This window comes from Pholcus phalangioides, unplaced genomic scaffold (genome assembly GCF_987345545.1).
Source record: "Pholcus phalangioides strain wild (caught in Gottingen) unplaced genomic scaffold, Ppha-v1.0 ptg000015l_1, whole genome shotgun sequence".
In the NCBI taxonomy this organism is placed as follows: Eukaryota; Metazoa; Arthropoda; class Arachnida; order Araneae; family Pholcidae; genus Pholcus; species Pholcus phalangioides.
In genome coordinates, this window is record NW_028301608.1 from 34,407,586 (window position 1) to 34,421,607 (window position 14,022).

Consider the following 14,022-nt stretch of genomic DNA (forward strand, 5'->3'; position numbering starts at 1 on the left):
GCTATTATATTTTCTGTAATTATCATTTTACGGGAATGAAACAATCACAGCTCAATTTTCTTTCATTTACAGATATTTTAGCTTGATTCTGAAATCATGTACAGAATTTTTATTCCTTTCGGGCACTCTTCGAGGACCACTACACGCAATATATTGCTACTATATATTATACCTATTACACCAGTGTTTCTCAACCTATGGTCAACCATAGGTTAGTCCGCTGGGATGGTATAGGTGATCCGTAGGCAAACTTCATAAAATTATTCAGTCGTTCTAATTGATAAACGAAATTTCCATATGGATCAAAATAAAATTATACCTTCATATAATTTTGAAGGTGTAATTTTTTAGGTTCATCGTACACCATCGAGGTGAATACAAGTATTTGCTATTTTGAATGAGAGGGCTATGGTTAAATTTTGCCGAAAATAGCAATTTATTTGCTTTACATGCAATTTGCTAATTATTGCTAAAATTGCTGAAGGGTGTGGAAAATAAATGGTTTCTACAAATCACAGTAAACAAAACTTCACGAAAAAATATTCAAATGTGATTTAATGATCATATTTCAGTGAGAAAAATACGGTAAACTGGAATCAAATTTTTATCAGTAAAATACGGGACCTCGCCAGTTGTTATCAAAAATTGTCAGAAGCAGGCACAATCACCAATCGTAATTAAATTTCCAAAAAAAAAAAAAAATACGGACGAAACGTTAAACCTGGCAAATATGTGAGATGAATATTCATAATTTTTGCCACAATTATCATAACATAATTCTGTGGTGTTTGGTCAGAACATGACAACTCTAAAATCACATTTTTGAGATATAAGCATTTTCATTGCCATTCGAAAATCAAAAATAAAGCATATACACAAATAAAAACGGAAATATCATACATGAGCATGTTTTTTTAGCCGTATGCACATATTTGTGCATTTATCTCACTTCTAATTAGTTATAATTGGGAAGACTTACTTTCAGATCAAAAAGCCATTTTTTGGAGATAATCATGTTCTGACCAAACACCACAGAATTTTTTCCACAATTATCATAATATAATTTTTGCCACACACAATTATCATAATATAATTTACATTATGAACACTTTTGTGTGTGTTTACGACTTTCATACGACTAAAAATTTCGGAAATTACAGTCAATAGTATGGTTGAAAAAACGATACAAATGTATAAAAAAAATTGGAAACAACGAAAATTCATTAATGTCCCGTAATACGGGACACAGGTGGTTTGTCAAATTGTTTCAGACATTTCACTGGTCCTTGTTTTCAGATAGGTTGAAAACACTACATTATACCAAAACAATTTTCAAAAAACGCATTGAGCGTATAAAGCGTTTCCGGCCGATACAAGCATTTTTTTTTTCTTGTTGCGTGTGTGTGTGAAAACCGATTTATTTAGAACCGCATATTCATCTGAAAAACACAGGCAAAAGTCAAGTTTGGTCTGGAAACACATTTCTTTGCACAAGGTTTGCAGTTTAAAAAGCGTTTTTCCTCTGTTTGTGTTTTTCTTTTCCATTCCGTTTATTGCCTCTGTACTGGTCGGTTGTTCGGATAAATATATAAAGTATAAAACAAACGGAAAAATCTTTGATTTATAGCGTCTGGTTGCATTGACGGGCCGTACATTCCTCGCAATATATTTCGTTTAGAATTCAAATGGGATGATCGTTTTTCGCCCATATTGCTAACATACATTATGACGAAAGAAAGGGTTCATACGCTGTTTAGTTCTTTTCTTTTGTATTCATTCTGTTGCGATACGACTTCTTGCCATCATGACATGCAACAACATGGGTGGAGAAATGTTTGTCTTCTCTGGTTTTATGCTATTAGTTTCGGTTCGGTGCCGTAAGTCTTGTAGGTTGGACTATGATTCGAAGGTAGCGCAGTTCATTCTAGACATTGTGGGTTCATGATCAAGACATCCTATGGTTAAAATTTACATCGTTAAAGGAATTGATTTTGAGGCATGCATTCAGTGTCATGTAAGTGACGACCACGACGGAAAAGAATGATCATAAACAGAGACGATATCTAGTATAATGGAGACTATTCTAGAATATATTTCTATGGAAGAGATTTTAGTCTTCAATAAATCAAGTCTCTGAGAAATACCTATTGATTCTCTTTAATTTTTTTTCTTTATCAAAGTAGAACTTTTTAATAATTCTATTCACAGTACTACAGATGCGTTCTGCATCAGGAGGAAGAAATTATATTAAAAAAATTAAATCGTAAGAGATTTATGAATACACACGTATATTGTTTTCATGAAATAAATTTTTTCCATTGAAGTAGACTGTGCTTGAAGATGAACTTTTCTGTGTGTGTGTTTGTGTGCACTGTTTGTAAATAGTTAGGGGAAAAATCACATCGATATATGTGACAGAAGAAAATGAATCAAAATACTTCGAAATTTAATTCTTTCAATATGTGTAAAAGTCATTAGTTGAGGGAAAAATATGGGGTTTTTTTTGGTATTTTCATAACAGTACTTAATTTCTTAACAAAGTGAACAAAATCTACGTCTTAAGTAGTAAGTGAGAAAATGCTTTAAACGGGAAATTCTTCGTAATAGATGAGAATGTAAATAAAAGATGGACTACGAAAATAAGTCTAATAAGCGGGATCCACTGTATACATATTTTTGAGACGGAGTGACTCTCAACTTGAGGTCTATGGGGCCGTTCTATATTTTCAATGAAGCACCCGCTTTATATAAATTGATAAAAATTGGAAAAAAAATTTAAAACTTTAAAACCTTTAACCAGTCATCTGCAGCATATTTGCATTTTTGGGACAGAACCACTCACTTGTTTAACCCTTTGCAATAAATGTGTTATATTAGAGTAGAGTTCACACATCTTAAATAGAAGAATTATCTATTCTTGAGTTTTCGAAGTAGTTTCTCAAACTCAAAGCTGACTAGCTTGAATATCAAACGCTGGAAAATATCGCAGTTGACCTTCAGGTCTAGTATAGTAACTATCATGGGTTCCCACGAAGTAAAACTTTCAAAATGTATGAAGTGTGACATATTGTTAAGAATTTCAGGCAAGTAAGTTAACCCCTTACAAGGACGTGCTAACTCGTCGTAACATATTTGGAACGATTGCGTATAAACGTCCGTTCTTCTGCAACAAGAGGATTTGGTTGGAAAAATATTTCCATTCAACTCAATATTCGCTTTTTATTTATTTTCAATTTATAATAATGAGGAAATATTAATAGCCATCGCAAAACAGACATGAGAAGGATGGCTGTACGTCGAAAACAAAGAATAATCCAATTCCTTAATCTATTTTTCTCTATTTCTCACTCGTGAAGAAATATTAGTGTGCGTGTGTTTTGGGGACTTGTTATATTGAAACTGCAACTATAAATTGTCAAAATTTGTTTGTCAAAAATATGTAAGTGAAGAGTTTGATAAATAATAATCGGAGGTAATAATCAGTTTTTGCCTGGATCATATAGGGAATTTTACATCTCTACAACAAAAGAAGGTGATTTGAAGCCTCTTTTTATTTTTGAACTATGTGTGCGCATATTTATTAATTTTTTTTTTGTATATATACTACTGGGGACCAATGGCAACAATGTATCATTTATGGACTTGATGCCAAAAATAATGAAACTCGAAGTAAAGTGCGGTTGACGTGACTTATATAGATACAATTTAGGACACTTCGGTCAAAAAAAATGCATAATCCCATCTCGAGATACTCTCAAAAAGTTCATACGCCTGTATATTATAATTGACAACCAAATCGATTATCATTGCACGAGGCGTAATTAAAGGTAAGGTGTGTGTGGAGGGGGGAAGGAATAACAAATTCTCGGTCACGCTCATCGAAAGCATAAATTCTAGGCATTAGCCAACGGCTATCAGTTCCATAACTTGGTATTCTCGGTTCACGGGTAATTAGGGCGTCAAAGCCGCATTGTTTGAGCATTTGGCTATTACACGCGGCAGCGCGAAATGATATCCGGATGGATGTGGCTACACGCCAAACAGCAGATGTCCCGAATCCCAGACATTCGTTATTGTGACAGTGACAACGCGAATTGATTGATATATAATGAGTTGGCTACTGCTGCTTTTCCTCTATCTCTTTCACCCTGTAAGTGTATATTTTTTTCGATATTTTTGGCAACGAATTTCATCAAAACATGATTTATTTGATGCGATAGTTTGTTTAATGATTCATTTCTGATAATATACAGTACATCGAGCCAATAACGATTAATCGATCACCATCGCTAGCATATCATTGATCAAGTCCGTAATATTCCGTACAAAGCATCATTGTAACGTCAGTGAAAGTGTGAAGTATCATTGTAACGTCAGTGGAAGTGTGAAGTATCATTGTAACGTCAGTGGAAGTGTGAAGTATCATTGTAACGTCAGTGGAAGAGCAGGGAACGACAAATCAGAAGAAAATCTAGGCACCAACCGAGTATTTTAGGAGACGAGAGTATTTTTTTACCAGAGCCAGAGTCCACAAGAAAATTTCGGACTAAAAAATGCCAATTTTTTAGACGGTATGGTGACCCCCGGGATTTGTCAAGCCCTGGAAAATGTACAGTCGAATCCCGTTATAACGAACGCCAAGAGACCGTAGGGAGACCTGAGCAAAAGGTCTCAGCTACCTCGCTGGGCATTTTGCCTGTTGTGGTGTTGTATTTGTATAAATTTCATTATAAAGGAATTCTAGGTTACCTAGCATTGTTCCTATGTAAACTGATTTGGAGGATTAAAAAAAAAGTGTTCGTTAAAACTAGATTTTCGTTATTACGGTATTCGTTAAAACAGGATTCGACTGTATACATATGTTACTACCAATGCGAACCCCCGTATGGCGAATCACATTCGCTGGTCCAGGGTAAGTAACTCATATATTACTGCCGAAGCCTGAAATTGGCCAGTTCGCGAACTGGCCGGCACAATTGTTCGAATTTCGAGCTGTCACTGACCCTATATATATCAATCATTTGATTCGAAGTTACCACCACGTTGGCGCGTATTTTTTAGTATGGTTAGCTGTAATCATGAAAGGAAGAATCATGAAATTCAAGGTAAATATTGAAGTTGAGAGAGTTTCTTACCTGGGCTGCTGTTAGCTTGAACCGATATGCACATGTCATTGTCCACGGGAAATTTGTCGCACCTCACCATGTCCGGCCAAGGGAACCCGTAGGCCCTCATGCGGCCTTCGCAACCGTTCCTGACAGCCTCGCACAACGACCTACATGGATATATCGGTCTATCCAAACACACTGGAGCGAACAGCGAACACAAGAAGAGTTGCGTGTCCGAGTGGCACTTTAGGTTGAACAGCGGTACCCACGAGGCAGATTGCTGGCTCACTTCGGGCATCGTGTCGTGATCTAGCAGGTTGGGCAACCTCATCTTGGTATAGCCTATCCCGTGGCACAGCGTCAGGTTCTCTGGTATGTCCACACACGACGGCTGCGACAACCGGCTGCTTATGCTCCATTCTGGTAGATATAGGTGGCCGTTGCCGCGAACGTTTTCACTAGTGACTGCGAAAACCAACACGAACACTCCGATCACACGCTCCATATTCTTCTTCTCAAAGCGGTTTTTTTAGTTAAAAAAAATAATAATTTTTTTAATAAAATATATATTTGTTATGTATATAAATATTTGTGTGTTTAAAAATAATAATCCAGTTTACAGTCAACGACTAGAAAAAATGTCAATTCCACGGTGTCAAAATGTCTTGTTTCTGGTCAAGCATCCTAAAAGAAAAAGCAACGAATACGAATCACAACCCAAATGAAAATAAAAAAAATTCATGTACAGGGTGTCCCATATATTCGTAAATAGTTAAAAGATTCATAAAAATCGGAGAAATCGGCATATTTGATTACGAAAAAGTTATTCTCACGAAGGAGGATTTTTTGCCGATGGAGGGCCAAGAAAACCAGTCCAATAGGTGCGATTGGACCTGAAACATTTCTTCAATCTCTCATGTGTTCGAAACGTTTGTAAAGCTTCAGCTGGCGATTCGAGATTGCGGTAAAACAACTTAATCAATAGCACTTTCACCAATGCCAACACCACAATGAAAACCCTATGTAAGTGTGCCAGTAACAGTAAATTTCATATTCATAAATCGTACACCCTGAATTTTATAGACTGTGATTTGCATATTCTCAGTGATTTGCTTTTGTGCAGCGTCCTCTGTCGATGAAAAAAATTGAGCTAACTTTTTTTTTCTGTACCAGAACAAAATTCCCTTTCGTGCAATATTTTTTTCGCAAACCGTATTCAAATATACCAATTTCTTCAGTTTTTCAACTATTTACGAATTTGTGAGATAACATGTATATAACAATAATTTAATTGCATTATACAATAATTAATTATTAAACTAATTTAATTAAAATACAATAGTTTTATATTTTTTGCAAGAATTGGTCTTAAGTATTGCGATAATTACAAGGTAAGTCTATACGAGAGAGAGAGACGAGTAATTTCGCAATTTTAATATATTCTACTTAAAAAACAAGTAATAAATGTGCATCGGATTTTTTCTTCAAGTAGTTCTTCAAATTAATTACATTTTTAATCCATATCACACGCCGGTGTAATTTTGAAATGCGTAAAAATTATTAAAGGTGAAATTTCTTTATAGGAAATGTAGGCACGTTCCCTGCGTCATATTGAACGAATAGAGAGAGGCGAAAATGCATCAAGTACATTCTAAAAAAATTGTCTATGTAAATAAACCGTCGGATATTCATGGATAAAAGAAAAAAAGAAGTAGTATAGCAATAACTATATATACTCACTCACGGAGCACTCCGAATGCAAATATTATTGCATCCGATTCCCCCCCCCCCCCCCATGCTGAATACAAATATCTCTACGTTTCTTCCTTTTCGTTCTGTCTCTCACCAGCAGAATTTTCACGAATATTTATTCAGTAGTGACGTATGATAACGGCACATCTTACCGTTTTGACCCAGTTTATATGCAATTACAAAAGGAGGCTCCGAAATGCATTTTCAGCTTAAAATTCTGTACACGTAAGACAATAGGTTTCGGGCATAAAATACTGTTATCCTTTTAGCATTGATTTCCATAATTGATTAGTGAAATCGTAATGCTAAGTGATGGTGAACATAATACAGACTGGTTATAAATTGCCACTGAATCAGCTTAATTACACTGATACTACTTCGACGTATGCAGCGTTGTGATGAACGTTTTTCATTGAAATTTGGTATGTGCGTTATTTGCACCATGGGAAAAAGATAACTGGTAAAAAGCGCCACTTTTTCCACCTAGTGGTCGAAAATTGAACTTTTATTTATTGAATATTTCGTCATGGTCCAGTGGCATCGGAGCCGGGTGCTGTGGGTGCTCGAGTACCCACGCTAATTTGTGGCAGGGGTCTCAGCACCCCCGGAATTCATTCATAAATTGAAATTTCCTATATATAAGCCTCAAAACGAGCACCCACAGGTTCGAAAGACTTCCGACGTCCCTGCCATGATTCATACATCCTATATACCAGCGTTTCTTAACCTATAGTCCGCGGACCAGAAGTGACTCGCGACGATAGCGCAGGCAGACTCGATAAAGTTATTCCCATTTTGTAATTGATATTAGTAATGTCCATATGTGCTCAAATAAAATTATAGCTTCGTACTTAGGTTCACCATACATCATCGCGGAGAATTCATGAAATTGCTACCCTAAATACGGGATATCAATAAATTTGGCAAAAATTGAAGTTTATTGCTTCAGATGAAATTTGCTAACTACTACCGGAATTCCTGAAGGGTATGGAAATAAAGGCATGTTACAAATCACAAAAAACAAAAATGTACGCCATGAAAAAAAATTTCAAATGATTTGAGAAAAATAAAGTGCGGTAAACTGGGATATTAAATTATTATCCGTAAATTACGGGACATCGCCAATTGTCATCAAAAACATTCTCAAAAGTAGGTACAATCACCAGTCGTAATTACAAACCTGACAAATATTTGAGATGACAATAATTTTTGCCATAATTATCGTAATATAATTTATAATATGAAAACGCTGTGCTTTCACGATTCTGGTAAATATTACAAATTTGAATAAGTGTTGTTGAAAGAATGGGACAAGTATATAAAAAAAAAATCGGGACAACGAAACTAAAGGAATGCCCCGTAATACGGGACAAAAGTGTTTCGTCAAATTGTTTGCGGCATTTCACTGGTTTTTGTTTTCAGAAATGTTGAAAGACACTGCATTGTAACAAGTTTCATCAAAATACCTCCATCAGAATGGGCGCTGCGTAAGCCTGAGTCGTGTCAGTTCATTCATAGCCACTCTGTAGTTAAAGCTGAAGAAATGATTTCTCGGCAGCTTAAATGGCTCAAGGAAAAAACATTTATTGAAAATATAAAATTATTTAAATATTTTATTTGGAAATTCCAGGACTCAATGTAAAAAAACTCCAGTTAATAACATCAGAAAATCTTGGAAATTTTTTTTTTTTTCTTAAACTGACCGAGATAAATACAGGACCAGACTCGGGAAATTTGGGACTCATCGCCAAAAACAATTATCTATACTTCTTTTCATTTCCCTCATTTCTTTTTACAAAAATCAAGTAAAAAATAATGTTCCTTTCGACTTTTCTTTTGTGATCCTAGTATCATACACGAGTGCTTAGCGGGCGATGGCCCGGGGCGGCAAGTTCAGAGGTGCGACAAATTTGAGAAATAAGTGGCAGAATATATTGGTTAAATGGGAGAACAGGCGGGAAAATTTTTTAGCCTATCATAGGTTCATGTCTGCCTAGAGAGTGAGGGACTAGATCAGTGAGCGACAAAAAAGAATGACCCCTAAAAATCATAGGAGTGAACAAAAGAGTGATCTAGAAAGTGTGTGGGGCATGGTAGTGACCAAAACAGTGACTAGCGAGCAAGGGATCAGACCAGTCAGCAACCAGAGTAAATCAAAACTGTGTGCAAGCATGTGAGTGAGCAAAACACTGTGCAAGCACGTGAGTGAGCAAAACAGTATGCAAGCACGTGAGTGAGCAAAATAGTGTACGAGCTTGTTAGTGACAATCAGTGTGCAATCATATCAGTGACCAAAACAGTGTATGAGCATGAGTTACCAAAACTGAGTCAGGTCAAATGATTTATATACATAAAACAGGTATTATATTATAAAACAGGTTAAATGATTTATATAGCGCAGGGCGGTGAATTTGAACAATGAGTGGCCAAGGAAATTGGACAAGAATGGAAGAACGGCGGCAAAACTCGCGTCTGAGTTAACCGGCTCGGTATTGATAGACACGCTGATATCAATTGCATAAAATTTGTGCTGCTCTCTCAGATTTCAATTTAGTAACCACATATAGAAAGTTTTATAAGCGTCGATGCACCGATACCAGTTTCTCAGTGGTCACATCAACGTGGCGTCTGGGATTTGTCACGCCCTGCCGACTTCTAAAGTCAAGAAGCTAGTATAACGACCTTATGTATTTTCAAAATATTTTAACAATGAATATAATGAAAAATCAAAGTATGGGAGAATGACAAAAATTGCCTGATTAAGTGTGTGTGTGTGTGTGGGGGGGGGGGGGTTCTACCGTGTTTTTCCCCCTTAATAAAATGTAACCCATTTTACATACGAAATATTTATAAATTAATAAAATTTTAAGCTACGACTTTGGTAAGCAGGTGAAGTCAAAAAATATGTATAGACAATGATTTTCAATAAAATTTCACGACCTAGTAAAAGTGTGCCATTTACATTCTTCGAAATACGGATCTGAGTTTACCCACCTTCCGTCAAATTTATACGCTTTAAGAATCGGGAAATATCCATTCATATGAATCAATTTCAATGTCAACCCAATCAAAATTATAAATTGTATCATCGAACATAATATAAGTATTACTCATTAGTAATAACAGTAAGTATTACTAAATTAATAATATAAAAAGAAAATTTTCACTATGGATTTTATGCCCGATGTATTCAGAACTATTTAAAATGCTATATTTTTTCTAAAAATTATATTAACATATTAAAAGTAATCATATTAAATCAAATATGAAAATGCTATTAATTTTTTAAATTTCATATTCGAAAATTTCTATAAATGTGAAATTGTTTAATTTCTAAAAAAAGTCTGAAATTCTGAATCATGAGAATTTTTTGCTACTGAAATTTCGAATGTTTTGAATTCAGAAATTTTTAAATTCGGAAATTTCTGAAAGCGAGAAATTGTTCGATTTCTGAAAACTGACATGCACTGTAAAATTTTTAGGAATATAATGTCAAAAAATAATAATTATAATTCATTTAATATAATAATTTTATTAATATAATATAACAACAATTATACAGAACTTGATTTTCCATGGATATAAGAAATTTGAAATATAATTCACAAACTATTAATTTTGTGGTTAAGTTTCGATGAAAACTTCTTCAGGCAGAAACAAAATATCCACCAAGTTTGCAATTTGACGCGTTAAATACTCAACCAAGAAAATATTAAAATAAAACAAAAAAACAATACATAAAATTGGAGAAAATATATAATATTTATGACTTACCTCACAAAACTGTAAACACGAGTGACTTTTCTACTTCCCACAAGAAATAAAACTTTCAAATACTTGAGGGGGAAGAAAAATTAATCAATTATAAAATTATAAATAGTATTTTCAAAGAAAACGCGGAAGAAGGAGCACATTGCACAGTACAACACTACGGACTCGAGACACCTGATGATAATCAAACTTATGTGCGAGTGTTTCGAAGAAGAAATTCGCACATGAGAAGAGAGATGTTTCACACTTGACTGCTAGGATCCTGACTGAGATGTGAGAGAGCAAAACCTTTTCTACGATAATAACATTCTCTCGTCTGTGTAAATCACGTGACTCGCCGACGAACGTCCAATGGAAGCCACAGTCCGACAGGTGGTAGTGTTACCGCAGTGCCATCTGCCAACAGAGAAACGAACTTCCGTCACGTCCCGCTTCAACGTAACATGTGCTCACTCCGAATTCTCTCTTTATTCGTTTTATTACTTTTCGCGTGCACGAATTCGAAACCTAGCGGATATTTTTTTTATTTTATTTTCCTGCATGAAAAAGTTTTTTATCTAGAACTTACACAGTAGCAACTGTCTTTATAGTATTACATGTATATTTCGAATTTATGCGAATTATAGAAAATCGATCTCTTCATAATTCATTTTATTGATACGGCCTCCTTTAGCGGGGAGGGAGGAGGGTGTGCGATCGTACAAGGCCCCGCGCTTTGTGGGGCTCCGCACTCAAGGTGAGTTTTTTGGAGGCTGTCACACACACACAAATTTTGAAATTATTTCTTGCATTGATTCTGACTTTTCATTCCGGAATTTCTTTATACCGTTAGTTCTGTGTTTTCATCAACCCGATTTTTTTCTTTCCTTAATTCTGAATCTCATCTCAATCCTGGATTTTTTTCTTGCGTTAACTCTGAATTTTTGTGCATTATGGAATTATTTTTACCGTTATTTCTGTGTGAATTTTCATCCATTCTGGTATTATAATTTCCATTAATTCTGAATTTTCATCCATTCTGGAATCGTCACTCCCATTGATTCGGAATTTTCATTCATTCTCTATCCATTTTGGTGCTAAAATTATTTCTTTCATTATTTTTAAATCAATTCTGAAACTTTCATTAGCTTCGAGAATTGTTTCTCAGTTTATAAATTACCTTGAATGCTGAATTTTGATCAACTTTTGTGTTAATTCACATTTAATTGTGTGTTTAAAAAATTTTGTATATATATTTTTCAGCGTTCCTATATATTCTAAGTTAATCGATGCGATCCCCCCCCCCCACACCACAAATCTTATAAAATCGGGGCAAAATCCGAAATATTTCTATTGCTCCGAAATTTTTCAGACGAATTTGACTCTGCTATTATTTTCACACTGGGCCCCGCGTTTTGTAAGATCTTAGCCCTGTTTATTTCTAACATTTTTCTAGCGATTGAAAGTTTCCAAATTTAACAATTTTTTGTTCGAATTTAACAACTTCACAAGTTTAGTAACACCAGTAATAAAAAATTCTGGTGATTAAAAATTTCAATTTTTTTCAGGAGCGTATTGAAATTACGGATTTTTTAGAAGTTTCGAAATTTCTGTAACAAAAATTCTTGTGATTCAGAGTTTCTTTTGGAAATTTCCTAACTTAAAACTTCAGAAATTTCAAAATAAAAAATCCATGAGATTTAAAATTTCACTTTTATTTAAAGTTTCACAAATATAGAAATTACGAAATTTTTTGTAGTTAAGAAAATCTAATTGCAAAAAATTCTTGTAATTAAAAATTTCAGACTTTTTTGAAATATCGAGATATAGGACAAATTCAAAAATTTTCGTGATATAAAATTCCAGACTTTGTACACGGAAAATTCTTATAATCTGACATCTTACATAAGACTCTCCAACTGAAAATCATTCCTTGATTCAACAAAGCCCACAGATTAGTATATCTCGATGTTTAAATGTTGCATGCATTCACTGCCGAATTACCGTATTAGCAAATACATAGGGCCCGGAAGAGATGTTTCACTCTGTAGTTAACACATTGCCCGTTATGAAAAAGAACCCGAGTTCGATTCCCGGTGGAGACTATCAACTTTTCTTTCCATCTCTGCACAAATATCCACAAAATCCCTTCTTTGAAATTTTTTTGTTTTATCCGGGCAGATTTCAACTCAAATTTAAATCAATGGGAAAATATCACGAGACATTATTGTGAATATAAATTTTTACGTTGAATTAAAATTTGAATCAAATTAAATCCTAAAATTAAATATAATTTTTAAATAAATAAAAAAAAATTCACGTAAATGAAATTTTCAAATTAAATGAAATTCTCGTGAATGAAATCTTAAAATGAAATCTACGCTTTACTAATGTTGGCCTTCCGATCCACAGGTGTCTTCGAAATAATTTATAATAACACTTGAATATTCTTCATTGTCTCTGCAGTACTCTGTAGCATCCTTCGGGAAGGGTCCGCTTTTTTTTATGACGACGAGATATTTGTGTCAAAAATTTTAAACACCTTATTTTCAAAATCACTTCAAAGCATCTCGAAAGTACGTACGGGCCAGTCCTAACTCTGGATATAGTGGGAAGGAAATCGTTATTTACAAAACATAATCACTGCGCTGAATTGTCTCGGACTGAATTATCGCCACGCTGAATTGTGTGCGCTGAATCATCGGAGCTGAATTGTCGTCGATTCAAAATTATTCCTTGATTCGACATAATATAGCCCACAGATCTCAATGTTTTAACTGCTACATGCATTCACCACCGAATTATTAGAAAATTTATGTGGGCGCACAAATTTTTTTGTTAGCGCATTGCCCTGTCTGCAAAAGGATCCGAATGCGATTCCCGGTGGAGATGAACAACGTTTCTTTCTATCTCGGCGCTAATATCCGCTAAATCTTTCTTTGAATTTTTTTTTTTTTTTGTTTTGTCTTGTAGTTTTCAACTCAAATTTAAATCAATGGGATAATATCACGAGACATTTTTATGAACATAAATTAAATTTTTATGTTAAATTTTATAACCTTGAAGTTGGAACAAAATGCATCAATGAATTTTGCTCGACATCGTGTATCCGAAAGTTGAAGACTCCAGGAAGGTGCAAAAAAAACCTTGAGAAGCAAACAACAGGATGAGAGGCAACACGAAGAACAGGAAGAGTTAGAAGATACTGTTTGTATTAGTAGATGCTAACGTAGACAAAAGGTGTTGATCCTCTTCTAACTCGAGGATACACTATTAGGTGGAGAGAAGAGCTATTTCCTTCTCTCTCTCTCGTCCAGAGAATCGAGTTTTATCACTTTGTGACGCGTCTCATCAGAGAGAAGGTTTTCTTTTTCTCTCTATCTTGTTTCTCTCTGCTATTTTATATATATAT

The 14,022-nt window shown here is 34.6% G+C and overlaps 1 protein-coding gene across 1 annotated transcript in view; it reads right to left on the reverse strand.

Annotated features, from left to right (window-relative positions):
• The window catches only part of LOC149075891 (secreted frizzled-related protein 5-like), a 140,882-nt gene extending 129,932 nt beyond the window's left edge, over nt 1–10,950 (reverse strand). The window contains exons 1-2 of the mRNA XM_089243386.1: nt 10,635–10,950; nt 5,136–5,792 (exon numbers count right to left, since the gene is read on the reverse strand). Of these exons, the coding sequence (XP_089099512.1) occupies nt 5,136–5,613 (478 nt within the window). The 5' untranslated portion in view covers nt 5,614–5,792; nt 10,635–10,950. The remainder of the gene's footprint in view (nt 1–5,135; nt 5,793–10,634) is intronic.
• Between the last annotated feature and the right edge of the window lie 3,072 nt (nt 10,951–14,022).